At 43.1% G+C, this 14,626-nt stretch overlaps 1 protein-coding gene across 2 annotated transcripts in view; it reads right to left on the bottom strand.

The window, feature by feature from the left end:
- Positions 1–1,230: 1,230 nt before the first annotated feature.
- The window catches only part of mxi1 (max interactor 1, dimerization protein), a 28,938-nt gene continuing 15,542 nt past the window's right edge, over positions 1,231–14,626 (bottom strand). For both annotated transcript variants that reach the window (XM_071504228.1, XM_071504230.1), the window contains exons 4-6: positions 4,826–4,940; positions 3,095–3,293; positions 1,231–2,496 (exon numbers count right to left, since the gene is read on the bottom strand). In XM_071504228.1, the coding sequence (XP_071360329.1) occupies positions 2,333–2,496; positions 3,095–3,293; positions 4,826–4,940 (478 nt within the window). In that variant the 3' untranslated portion in view covers positions 1,231–2,332. The remainder of the gene's footprint in view (positions 2,497–3,094; positions 3,294–4,825; positions 4,941–14,626) is intronic.

A 14,626-nucleotide genomic window follows, 5' to 3' on the forward strand; every position in this document is an offset into this window, starting at 1 on the left:
CCAGGTTCAGCCAATGCATCTATCAGCCTGTCCCGTCGTTCTAGATTTGAATTTATCATCACAGGCATAGCGTAAGGGGCGGGGGTCGGGGGGGGGGTCAGCTCCGGACAAGGCTGGTGACTCTAAACAGGCGAGGCTCAGCACTAGGAGCAGCTTAGGGGCCAATTACATTTCAAGTGTCCATTGAATAAAACATCAGAAAAATGAAAACAAAATGGCTACATATTCTTAATATCCCCTCCCACCCGCCCTGCCCCAAAAAGCAAAAAATAATAATAACAATAACCCATAAAATATACAATTCTTAAAATAAGGAATGAGGAATAAGCATCAAGAAGAGGAGTAAAATAAGACAGAACCAAAATAAGTTAACTTCTTTTTCCCCACTGCTTGTGTTCTTTGAGGGATTGAGAAATAAATATTCAAAAGGGCGGTGTTTTTTTTTTTTCTGTCACACACAAAAGGATTCATGAGAGCTGATGACAGTGGTAAAGAGAAAAAAATACAGAGAACTGTGGTTGAAGTGCAATCCTTAACGCCAGTGGAGCTGGGATGGCGAACAGTGACATCATACAACCCGTTTTCTTCTCCCCACACAGATCACCTGACCACCAGTGGAATGCCATATGCAGCTTTTTTTTATCCCCAATTCATGAACATTATAAACAAGAGAGAAAAAAAATATCTAATAAATAAAAAGTGTCACACAAACTCAGCATTCTCCAGCAGAAGTCCTACTGCGTCGCTTTTTTCAGGAAGTTGTTCTGTCGTTTGTATCGTGTTGAAGAGTAACTTTTCTTTTCTTCTAAGGGCAGCAACAGAATGGGTAACTTTCGAATGTTTCCATCAACAAAACTGAACAAAATAAAATGGTGTCCATGCCACAGCCACTGCCACTCTGAAGAGGACAAAATCTTTCCAAAAATTTAAAATGCACAATAAACAGCAACAGAGGCAATAGTTCTATCCATGAGCTCTACCTTTTTTTTTAAAACTCCTTTTTAAAGTTTAATTTATTAAGCTATTTGTATGTACAAAAAAAAAAAAAAAAAGAAATTTGTTTTTTTGGACGGTCACACACTTGTCTTTAGGGAGAGAAAAAAAAAAAGAAGGAGTGCAAACTGACGAGACAAAAACAACTACAAGAGTTATTGCTTGTTACTGCTGGAAAAAGGATGGACATCTATTCCAAAGTTTGTTGTTGTTGTTTGGACTTTTTCCTTGTTGCTGTTGTTTTTTGTGTGTTTTCTTTTCTTTTTTCTTTTTTTTTTTTTTTTTTTTAACTTCTTAGTTTGTGCCGTTTCTATGGACAGCTCTAAAGTAGGCAAGTGCAGGATGGCTTGTTGTAGCTGCTTGTCGAGGGGAAAGAAACCAAAACAAAAACACACACACAAAGTTACAATTTCCACTCTTTGAAAATGCACTGAGCACCCACATTCGACAGGAATGTTGTTTTTTTTTTCCTCCATTTTTTTGTGGTTGTTTTCCTCCATGCTCGGCTGGAAACAATCACGCCAGACACGCTTTGTTTGCTTTAAAAGCTTAGTGGTGGTGGATCTGATCTGCTTTCCCCGTTGGTTTGTTTCACAATAGCACCAATTCGAGTGTCCGAGCTTCTGCGGTGTTGAGCAGAGGTAATGAAAAAAATGACAAGACAAGGATTCACTTCAGAGCTGGAGGGACGTTCATCAGGAACCAAGCTGTGTCGATATTCAAAGTTCACCCACACTGTTCATTAAAGTCCAGATTAGATGTGCTCCCGTTTATCCAGGCCCAACACCAGAACGTTAAGATGGGATACACAGGATCAGCTCAAAACACACACACGCACCCATGGGAGAGAGAACCGAACACAAACTCTGAATTATTTCAGTATTATATGAATTTAAGTGCATTTTGAATCAAATTAGGGACTGTGAATCTTCGAAAAAAAATTCAGAAATTTGACGGTTCAAGGAAATAAAAGAAGTAAAATCAATCATTCATTTCAATTTTGTGGGTTTAAAAATTAAGATGATGTTTCATATCAGCTGAGTCTCTGATCTCCCTTTAAAAGAAGACCAAAACCAATTGGCAGTCTCATATCACTGTGTCAATGTGTTTGGGTCCCTGGTATCAGAACAGGAGGGGGGGGACTAAAAAGCAACTAAAAGGCTAGGAGCAGGAGGGCGGCGCTGCTCAGAGCGACGGGAACGCCATTAGCTGGGGGCGTGGCTGTCGCCTGAGGTTACTGGGTGTATGTATGTATGTGTGTAGGCATGGATGGATGGATAAACAGATGGGAGGGCAGGTGGGTTTGGCTGGGAGGTGGTGGTGGTGGAGATGTGGGGCTCTAGGAGGAGAAGGCAAGTTTGACACTACAGGAGGAGTAGCCCTCGTCGCTGGCCATGCTCTGCAGGCTGCTGTGGTCGTCCAGGTCGCTGGTGCTGGCCGTGCTCACACTGTCCAGCTCTCCATGGGAGAACTCCGTGCTTTCCACGTCCACCTCGATCTCCTCTGCAGCCGAGAACAGAGAGGTGCAAACAGAGAAGAAAGGGAAAAAACAAACTGTGACTACTAAGACAAATATTTTGTGGCAATGATGTATGGAGAACTGCTTTAAGAATAAGGCCCTTAACATTAAATTTTTTTTAATGCCAAAACATCCCTTGAATGGACAATAGCAATAATGCTTTAGTCTTTCTTTTTGAGTATTTTCTGTGGAAGATGAAATAAAGATACATCAGGTTTTAGCTACAAAGGCACTGGTGGGGTCAATTTACTCTTGGTTTTGGTATCAAAAACATAGAATATCAGTGTAGTAATCCTTAAAGTAATATAATATAAAATAGGTAGAGCAATAGGAATACAACAGTCTGATTGGTTCTAAAATGATAAAGTATGTGTTGTCTTGCAGCCAAACAGTTGAGTTTTATGTTTTTGCATTTTAAACTTCTATCCAGGAAATCTGTGTTGATTATTTTCAGTAACACCTCACTTCACATACAGTCCCAGAGGGGCTCTGACCAGGACAACCTGACAGCAGCTAGAGGGTTTTCTTGGCCTTGTAGTCGCCAAATTAAAAGTCCTGTCTAAAGACCGCGGCCTTTCTCACCTTGGTCGGAGTCAGAGCGGTCGGAGCAGAGGGTGGAGCCCACACTGTCCATGCGTATCCTCTCCCCCTCTCCTGGGCTGCTCTGGGTTGCAGCACTGCTGCCTCCCCTTAGCAGCTCCAGCTGGCGCTGGAGGTGCCTCTGCTCACGCTCCAGAGACTCCAGCTGGTACTGGCTCTTCCTGTCCGCCTCTTCAAGTTTCTGACAGGGGGCGAGAGAGGAGAGAGACAGCGAAAAGATGTATTATGTGTTCCAAGAACCAGGGTGAGTCTCGTATCTGTAGAAAAATGTAAGCATATAAGAGGGGAAAACACCAGACACAAATGACGTTGAGAAAAAAGGTGAGATAAAAGAACAGTGGGTGGGGGCAGAGATATAAGCACAGACAGAGGTTGAGACAGAGAAGAAATATAGAGCAGATACAGTAAGAATGAGAGGAGGAGAGCTGGAACAACGCCTTAAGCAAGAATGTAGCGATACTGAATAGGTAGATGTTGTTAGTCTGTAAGGAAATTCCTTTCGTTATCAAAAAGCTGTCAAGACACAAACACTGTAACATTTAGCCACTAAACCTGTGTCCCCTCTGATCTTTCTCCTGCAAGTCCTGAATGATTTTCCTCACCTGCCTCGTTTACACCGTGTTGACTTCTTTACTCGCTGCCTCTGTTTAACTCTTGTGCCACTACAATATGAGCGAGGGCCGTGGCAGGGACCGATACAGCCATGTTGTGCTCTAACCTTGTAGCCTTATGTCACGGTCGCCGACAGTGACGAGCGTGACTCCCGGCGACGGACCAAAACAATAGGCCATCAATAAGCGTTGAAGAGACTCAAGTTGACAGCAGCAGAAGTGCAGAGCGGTGGCGGTAGTAAGGGGGGGAGGGGGAGGGGGGTCCACAACAACAATATCGGCTTTATGCTTCCCCCCTCTGTTACATGAATGCACGCTACGCAGGACTTTTCACATGCAGGCTGCTCAATCTCAGGCAGTCACATGCCTGTTTTTAAAGTGGACGGGAAGGCGTGACGCAGGTTGTCTTAACGTGTTACACACTCCTCAAGATTGTGACCAGCTGAATACTGGTTTGTATCCATAATGTGTTAGATTTACACATCCACAACACATTTAGTCCAAACGTTTTATCTATGGATGCATTTGTTTTTCAAGCTACAATACAGAGCACATTCAGCGCATCATGTAACTCTAGAATAATCAGTTGTCGTTTTTTTTTCTTTTTTCTTTTCAATAAATCTCATACAGCCAAATAACAGAGGCAGAAACAACTGCAGCTGTTCACTTCATTAAATTTATTCTATTTCACTATTTACATGTTCATAAGCTAAAACAGCTCTTGCTGGTATTGTGATGAAAACAGCTAGTCGATCAAAGCTGCAATAAAAATCCACACTGCAGTCGATAACCGCATGTAATTCCTCCACAGCAACACAAACGCACTACGTATCAACAGTGATCCCAGTGGTAGGTGGCTGAATCTGGCAGCAAAGGTCAGAACAAATAAAAGCAGGGATTTATTTTTATGCGTAGTAATCTATCTTTTTTTGCATTTGTATGAATATGTCATTACCTTTTTTTTTGCTCAGTGTAGCTGCAAAATACTTTGTGTGTGTGTTGTGTATGTGTCATCGTGCCACCACTGGTCTTGCTGTTTTCTTCGCTGAAATCCTGCACTAACATGTAACCAGGACCCACTGCGGCTCTAGGTATCCTTTACCTTTATGTGTGCTTTGGCTTTGTTGAGTAGGCCCAGGGTGGTGTGGCGATTGCAGTCAGGTCCCAAGGGTATGAGGGCCTTCAACCGCTCCAGACACAGCCGCAGGTGAGCTCGTCTGCAAGCGGAAGACAGAAACAGAAAGAGGAACATGGTGATTAGATAAACCACAGTGGACGACAGGGAAAGGGTTGGGCAGTAAAATATGAAATGCATTACATCCTGGTTGCTCCGGTACACCTGGGTTTGTCAGTCACTTTTCCTGACTAGACTTGTCCAGCCTGTGTAGTGATTTTAAACTCTGCAATCTTGTTTCAAACCAGCTTCTCGTACTTGCGCTCCACTGCAGCCAAATACCAAAGACCAGACGGTTCTTAAAGGAACAGTTCACCCTAAAACACTGTCAAACCACCAGTTAATCCAACTCTCTTTTCTCTCCCTCTGACGCTACTCTGTGGTATATTTCTCTGTTATTATTGTGCACATTTAACTGGCTAAACACAGACATCAAGCTATTTATAACTTTATGCCCACCTCGAGCAAAAGCAACACATTTACAGCTGTTCTCTGTGGGCTCTGATGATTTCACCATGGGAAGAGCATCTATCTGTGGATTTTTTTTCCTTAAAAAAAACCTGCAGTTCACCAAATGTGAGCAGTATTCTGTCACCTTGGGATGTAGGCTCATTAAGACAAACTGGTATTTCTCTCCGAGAATCCACCAGCTCCATGTATTGTAAATCCCCAGCTTATAGTTTAACAACACAGCAGGTTACATATGATTCACGTCTCATGTGAGCCTTGAGACGATACATTACGCTCTGCTGGTATTTCTTGCACCCAGCTTTAGTTACCCCTCTCACCTACAGTACAAACAACAAGTTCCAGCTGAGCGGGGAGGGCCAGGGAGGAAAGCTGTAAAGGTATTTCCTGGACCCTGCTCGTTTCATACGCTCCATCATCCTGACAGTCCCTTATTCTGTGACTGGACACAGGCCCCGTGTACTATCTATCCTGCTAATGGCCCCAACTCGAGAGGTAAAGAGAGATAATTGCGGCTATAACACAATCAGCGCTCCATTAGCAGGACCTGCCCTTTCAGCTAGCCTGAAGGGAGCGGTGGAGAGACATTAAGAGTCAGTGAACTCAGTGGAGCGACCCAGGCTCAGAAACTATCTCTGTGGTAGCCCTAAGGAGACAAACCCAGGGGACCAGAGCAGGAATTCACCACACAGACTTCACGGGGCTAGACTGCTCTCTCTGATACGCTCTGCTGCTTTAAGACTGGTGGAGACATGTGAGCACCGGCTAGAGTATATCTGTCTGTCTGTGTGTGTGTGGAGGGGAGGTTGAGCTATGCATGGATGGTGCTGATAAGAGTATGAGAGGAGAGCAAACCATTACACCAGTACAGTATGCGTGAGTGTGTGCTTAATATACGCGAACAAGACGAGTGCTGCATGTCTGGTGTGTGAAGGAGGAGGTGCCCTGATTCAGTCTGTAGTACTAAAAGTTTGCAAGTTACAAGACACACACACACACACACACACACACACACTTTCAGTTTAGGAGTTTGCATGATGACTATCAGTCTGGCTCAGGTCATCTGTCTGTGTAATCAGTTCTATTCAGGGCGCAGAGCAGAGCCCACCTTCGCTCCTTATCTGTGAAAGGCCTTTCTGTGTTTGTCTCATCTCAACACCACACGCACACACACACACATACACAAAAGCAGATATCAGCTGGCAATTAATCACATTGTACTCTCTCACAGCAGCCTAAGGGAAAACACGCAGCTCCACCTGGGAGACAGAGAGGACAATACGGCTGAATATTTGTCTGAGTGATTACAATTCAGCTTGTTTTGTTCAACACTGTAATTAAGCTCATTACCTGGTTACGTGGTAACAAGGCATTAACTGCTGTATACAGCAGTTTGCCATGTTTGCTGTACAACAATTTCCACATTAAGTTGGCTACGTACAAGGAATGTTTCAACAGTGCTGATATGCCAATAAATTATTTATTGTGCAGCTGTAGCCGAGGAGCTGACACAAATATCATTTCACATTAAATGGAAGAACAGAAGATACTCGCTAATGAATGTCCCATTTTTACTCGTAAATCTTCTGCATAATGTAAGGACATCCTGTTTGGTTTTACTTTTTACTCAACTTTTTTTCCCCACACATGGGCATGGACTGCCTGATGAGGAAGGCTGTGAGGGCAGAGCAGGACACACTGGTCATGTATGCGCCTGGGAGTGTGTGTCTGTCTGGCCTGCCAGGCGTCGAGTTAACAAACTCCAGACATGGGACAGCACGATCTTCTCTTCCACTCCCAACCAGATTAAAACAACCACCACAGCAGACAACCCCAGATAACCTCCACCTTCAACCATTCCTGCTCGTCTTCCACCCTCCCTTCTTCCTGACCCACTGACATGACAAACGGACGGAGGATGCAGGGGTACGCTGATCGCACTGTGTGCAGTGCGGAGCGTCGCCACATTTCTAGCTGTGACTACCACCAAAATATCCCATTATGGTTCTTAGCGCTAAGACTTCTATTAGTGAGTGCGGTGTGAGGCGTCGCTTGTTGGGCTGCTGAATCACCACTTTTCGCCGAGTCAGTGTGAAACCACAAACACCATTCCACACTCATGTGATGATGATGGTGAGGGGGAGGAAGAGGAGAAGTAGTCTGCCACGCTGTCACCTCTTGCAGCACTTTGAGTCCTGTCTTTGTCCTTTTCACAGCTGCCTTATGTACTGTGTGTTCTCCTCTTATAGCAACACAAGCTATTGGTTGGCAGCGTTCAAACGCCCTCACCGTGCCTCTTATTGATAGACACGCATGTGAGACGCCCGCATGGCACTTGTCCTAATCTCTGGGTGCATGATGTGCTCCGCTGTGGAACATGCTGATAACTACAGAGGGCAAAGAAGCCCCAAAAAGCATTAGAGGGAGTGACGGAGGAACAGGGTGTGCTATTGTGTAATTCATGGCCATCTCACTGAGCTGCCTGGTGATGGGAAGTAAAACTGGAACTTTCAGCCTTAGCAGGCAAGTGTTTCAAATAAATAATTCTGTGAGAAAAAACCTGCCGATTCTTTCTCTGGAGCTGCAGGCAACTTTAGGTGAAGGCGGAGACACATTTATCATGTTAGTCTGCGGCACCAGCACTGCTATCTCACTGAGGGGTTACAGGTCAGAGACTAAGAGCTACTGGTGATGCCCCCAAGACAAGCACCTAATCCCTGAAAAGGCTTGTTTGTCATATAGACCCACAGCCAAAGAGCTTAGGCCATTCGCAGCTTACAATATGAGTGGCAGCTTGTGACCATAAATACCTGCATGCTGCAGCCAGAATCTCTCTTTGCCTCCACCCTCTAGCAGCCACGTAACACAGCAACCAGCAACAGAGCCTACTCTTTCCCCGGGTTCTTAGAAAAGACTGGTGCTAGTTACATAAACAGCTATGGATTTACTGTGCAGCCCCATAACTTCCATGTCCTCAGCTGCCGAGGCTAAAGACTGGTTAAGTAAACTTGTTTAAAGGATGTAACATCACAGGATGACAGGCAGAGTCAGTAGGGTGCTGTCGGTGTGGCTGATGTGGCAGCGCTTTCATCAAGGGTTAAACTGCTGCCCTAGCAGAGGCTTGTGAAAGAGCCAAACGTTTTTCAGAGGATATGGCAAAATTAGCCAAACTGTGGGTTATAAAATGAAGGTTTTAAATGTGAAGCTGAGATAGAGACAGTCCAAGTCCGCACACAGGAGTGTATTCTTGTCACTTACTCTAATCAAGTTGAGATATAAAGAAATTCATTGAAACAATTAATATTAAATTTACAACTCATTTTCATTATCAATCAATCTTTAGATTATTTTCTTGATTAATCGATTGATTGTATGGCCTATAAAACATTGACAAAGGCCCACAACAATATGCTACAGCACCAGTGACATCATTAAATGTCGTTTTGTCTGATCATGAGTTAAAAAACTAAAAATATTCAATTGACTATTAATAAAGGCCAAGAAAAAACTGCAAATTTGAGAAAATGTAACCATCAAATTATGGCCATTTGTGCTTGAAAAATAGACTGAAATGAAAAATTGATGATCAAAATCAAAGTTGACATTTTTTTTATTCATTGACTAATTGTTTAATCAACTAATTGTTGCAGGTCTACAATCAAAGAAGAAAGCAAAACAACAAATGTCAGAGAAAACTTGATTGAATAACAAGACAACAGACACAGTGGAAAATCAGTGACAAGTGACATGAGAATGAGATGTAAAGACTTCTCTAAGATTTCTCTATGAAGTAAAGACGGGTCTTCATTTTATATTTGCAGTGTTTAATGAATGGCACGGCAAGCTGTCGGTTGCCTGAATGGGGAACTCTCCATCTGTGGCGGATTACATAACACGTGGCCAGTTGCTACCAGGACCTGTGCTCCAAACTGTCACGCACAGCAGGGATATAAAATCCCTCACTGACAGTAAGACAACGCAAGCAAAACAGCCTTGTTTTCCTTGTATTCAGCAGAGGGAGATTCCTGGATATATATGTGAACATAATAGCATTTTTCATTTTGTTTTTGTTTGTTATGCTGCCCTCTGTGTACACCTTAGCAAACATCTGCTTTTGAAATCCCACGCTCTCCCTGGCCGCGAGGCAGTGGGCTTCTGTGAACCTGAGCCTTAATACTGATCGATTTATAATGTAACTGGCAATTCAAAGGAAACCACATCTAAAGCTGCTGTTGCTGATCCCCCACAGGTTCATGGGAGTTACCTGGAACTCACACAGTAAACATTCACAGCTTGGAAACCTGTCTGTAAAAAAGCTTTACAGGCAGCAGCATTTAGTTTTCACATCTGAAGATGGTCAGTTTATTTTCATGCATCTGCTATTCAGTGAAGTCGAAGTAAATGGTGGCTTGGTTCAGAAATAAATAAAGCATCAAGCATCATAACACTATTTCGAAATTCATATGGGGGAAATGAATACTCCTGTGATTTGGACCTACCAAATGCTGCACTATTGCTAAATGTACTGAAATTGTACCATCATAAAAATCCAAATTCGTTTGCATATTGCATGTCATATCCCATTCCTTCCTCTTCCTGTACTTTATCATGATTACTGCCCCTCAGAGGCCTGCATATTACATAACTAACAAAAGGAGTGAGGATTCAGGTGTGTAAAATCCCCCAACACATCCATATACACACTTCCACTGTATGTTATATCCCACGGCAGGACTTGCAGGCTCACCACTGACACAGCCAGCCTTCCCTTTCCTCCTGGGACAGTGGGGCACTTCCACTCTACCAGTGTGTGCGCATGCATGTGTGTTTCTTTTGTGTGTGTGTGTGTGTGTGTGTGTGTGTGTGTGTGTGTGTGTGTGTGTGTGTGTGTGTGTGTGTGTGTGTGTGTGTGTGTGTGTGTGTGTGTGTGTTCCTGTGGCTTGTGTTCCTGATGGGCCCCAGATGGGTACGCACGCAGGCAGCTCTGCCTTTTGGCTTTGACATGTGAGCGAGCAGCCAGTCGGCCCCGGGTCACTGCACCACACCTTTCCTCCTCATCCTGACTCCCCATCAACCATGTGCACACATTGCTTTTTCCTCCAAAATCCAACTTGCTTCAATTCAAGTGAATATAAATACAAAACCATGCTTTGTTCAAAGGGTGACGTAACACTGCAACATCGAGAAGTGATTAACCAAATTCAAATCATCATTGGTAATAGATGAGTATTTATATATTATATATATATATATATATATATATATATATTTTTTTTTTTTAAATCTGTTGTAATTTCTGCCCTGCTCGGCATCTCATCTGTTGCTGAAATGCGTCAAACTGCTTCCAAAGTGACTGAAGCAGAGTCGTTTATAAAGAAGCACTTTGAAGCTCTCCCTGCTGGTATGAGAGAGCTGCCCACCACAGCTCTTACAGAACCTACACACATCATACATCTCTCGTTCGCACCGCCAGCAGCTCTGCAATCTCCTCCTTCGTCCTTGTAACAGCCATGCAAACACACACACAGCGTGCATGTGCCTTTGAACACATCGAAGGGCGAACACACTGCAACATATACATGCATACACACATATTCTGGTATATGATGCAGTCAAAAACTGGTCTCAGACACAAACACTAACAGACAAATACCCCTTTAATTTTTTGCCAGTGTGACGTGAACGAAGCAGCAACAAGCTGTAATGCCAACATCATCAACATGACAAGAGCAATCATCGCTGTAGTGACTTGAAAATATCCTAATGACTCTAAAGGGATGATGAGTATACTGTGAAAAGCAAGCTCAAAGTAAAGCCCAGATGTGTCCAGACACAAACACAGGCAGCTTTTGTATTTTCCTTTGAACACATCCTCAGTCTTGTTATATTACCGACACATGACTGTGTGATAAAACTGTGTACTGGGCCTTTTCAAGCACGGGGACTTTTCCACAGGCACAGGAATCTTTTCTATGAAGCTCAGGAACTTCACCTGTATTTTGACCGAAGGAACCTTGTTCCAATTTTTCTGCTGGCCCATAGTTGACATTCCCTGCTCCAGGGAAACAAAACTGTCTAAAGGCCAAGAATCTTTGTGGTCAAACACAAGCCTCCAAAGTGATTCATTCAGTTTGTAAGCAAGAACATCTCCATATTAAAACCTTTTTTTAATACTTAGAAAACAAGCCGCATGTTTGTAACCTATTGTCAGCAATTTGGCAAATTTATGTAGTTGCACATACATATACATAAGAGCCTTACAGTCCATGAGTTAGTTCCTGAGCTGATTTGGTTTTTGAATCTCCACATTATCTGATGCTAATAATATTCCTTTCTTTTGCAGGGCACACAAAACTCATTTTTGTTGAGCAGTGATGTTATTTCACAGGTAATTTTTTTGACTAAATTGCATGTGAAAAAATGTACATTGCTTTACTTGCTCCGGTTAATTTAATTACTTTTACATTACTTGATGGCTGTGTATACAATTCTGTCTTTGATCTGCTACTTAGACAAACTCCAAGCCATGCTTGATTATCTTGTGTCTGACATAGATTTGTGCAAATCTGAGTCCTGATATTTCCTGTGGGCAGTGTGTATTGAAAGGAGAGAGTGGTGAGCAGAAAAAAGCATATTCATGCAAGTGTTCTTTTTGTGTGAATAAAATAAATGGTAATAAAAGAACACCTGGGCCTGAAGAGTGGCACAGAGAGAATGGCATTTTTTTTTCTTCTTTTCAGGAAACAAAAGCAGCTGAAAACAGCACTGACAAAGAAACCCTAGTTTCTGCTTATTTTTGATTCCAAAGTCCCCTGGAACCAACACCGTTAGTCCAAGCCTGAGCGATGGAGGAAAAAAAAAATGGCTGTCCTAGATTCCAAACTTGTGAATATGTAAATAATGGATAACTTCTCAGGCCATCCAAGATGTCTGACATAATTACTGGACGTGCTCTTAAAGGGGAGGGTCAGATTTCCAGCCCAGATACCAGTCAATACACTTCTCTTTGGCAAATCCCCCACTCTCTCAAACCCATTTAACACACACACACACACACACACACACACACACCCAATTCGACCTACTTCTAATATGCGGAGGGAGAGGAAATCTGACCCTACACAGAGTTATTACACTAATTACACATCACCAATGACCGTCTCAGTGGTATATCTCCTAAACTGACATGCAAAAGGAAATTAAGACATCATTACACAGCGCCTCTTAGGGAGAGAAAAAAAAACAACTTGACTTTATGAGGGAGTCCTATTGTTCCTCTTCTGCCTTCTTCTTTCTCTAGTGTTGAGGCTCATTTAAGGCAGCAGCAAATCATGATTAACAGTGATGTTAGAGATTATTGGAGTGATTACAGTATTTTGTAATGCAAAGCCTCATTTAGAGTAGACTAAGCCATGTCCATTGAGCGTTACATCAACTCAATGGCAAATCAACTCACTATGCGGAGGAGGGCAATTAAATCAAACACAGAAAATGTGGGAACAGATGTTTTTCTCTTTTTGTGCTTTGAGCATTATTTTCCTAAACATTCCAAATCCATTATTATCCATGGTTTAAAATAGCAGGCGTGAGATGCTGGCTGCTTAAAAGGTCCAGACCAGTCACACAGTCAAATCACATGGAAGGCTCGTTCTCCCACACCATACATAGTGAAACATGTGAACGTGTGGTACACTGATCCATACTCTGCAGATGGTGACATGTAATATACATGGAGAGGGGCAGGGTTGAACCCACATGGCAGCCCATACATGTGTTTCCCATGATGCTTTGCTGGGACTGTAGAAACCACTGTTGAAGCCAGAATGCATTCAAATGCTCTGAACCAATATTTCAATATAATAAAATGAAGTATCTCCATTTGACTTCATTTCCAAGTGAATGAAGACTGGGAATAAACTCGAAAAAACTACAAAAGCAGCTGTGCCCTTTGCATTACAGTGCAACTACAGGAAACACCACAGCCCTCTGGGTTTGCTCACCACCTTTGTTTACTGGTTCTCTGGGTTAACACAAACAGCAGAGTTGTTATTTCTGCTAAAGATGCCCCTTCTAGGATTCTCCTCTTTTTATGCCTCCTATATATTTCTCTCATTCTCTTTTTAATGGAGGTGGGCCTCGCTCTCCCTCCTTCTCTCTCTCTCTCTCTCTCTCTCTCTCACATGACTGCTGTCAGCCTGCAGCCAAGGTCACATGTTTACCCATACAGACAGTGGCACCTGACTGAATAGGTCTTTTTTTTATAGGGGAAACCACCACTCACTAGGTTGACTGCTGGAACAGTCATCAAAGAGCCTGCAGCCTGGCTGCAAAACTGGAGCTCGCTAGATGTGCTTAGCCAACTACAGCTTTATTATCTGAGCTATAAATGGCAGGTTCAGGAAATGACAAATGCACATGGAGACAAGCTTATATGCTGAATAGGTCTGGATTTGGATGGTGAAATCATTACTCAAGGTTTCCCTTCGTGTGGAGGGCTTTGTGTTGGTGATTTATGATTTGACAGATGTTCAAGCATCAGCCCGTGGATGGCATATGACTTATAACTTGTGCTATGAAGTCGTTAATACTCACTGGACAATGAGCTGGACCACGCCACTAACTCTTCAAACCTACTGGAGTTTAAGACTCTTGTTGCTGAGGCAACGACAAACAAATATGAGAGCTGTATATTGAGGTTAGTCTGTTGTTCTATGGCGTCCACTGATGATGAGTCAGTTGGTCCGTCACGTTTTGTGCATACACACACACACACACACACACACACAAGATTAGAGCAACTTTGCCCTATAGCAACTGCAGGCACTCTCTTTCTCTGACAGACCGATGATTCCCTCCTCTCCTTTATGAAGCGCAGGCAGATGGGATAGATGCAGATAGAGTCAGAGCAACATAGAGAGGGCGAGAGCTATAGAGAGTGGGGGAGGAAGGGGAGTGTCTGTGTAATCTGCCCAGAAACTAGCCACGGACACAAACCAGAGCCAGTCTGTCAGGAGTTCCACTGGGTTTAGCGATAGAAACAACTTAAATCTATTCTTTTCATATCAAGTTCCCACTCAAATGTGACATGTTTATCCAAATATTATGGATAAGTACTACATGAAAGACATGCATACTTTGTGTTGAGCACATTCATCAAAAATGTCACGAGTGCATGTGTTTTACGCAGATTTAGAGCCATGCTCTACTCATGCAGCTACAAAGGACAGAGCACTCCAACTGTAGGCTTAAGAAAAGTTATGG

This window comes from Trachinotus anak, unplaced genomic scaffold, assembly GCF_046630095.1.
Source record: "Trachinotus anak isolate AG129_WGS33_773 ecotype Australia unplaced genomic scaffold, CSIRO_AGI_Tana_v1 ptg000019l, whole genome shotgun sequence".
NCBI lineage: Eukaryota > Metazoa > Chordata > Actinopteri > Carangiformes > Carangidae > Trachinotus > Trachinotus anak.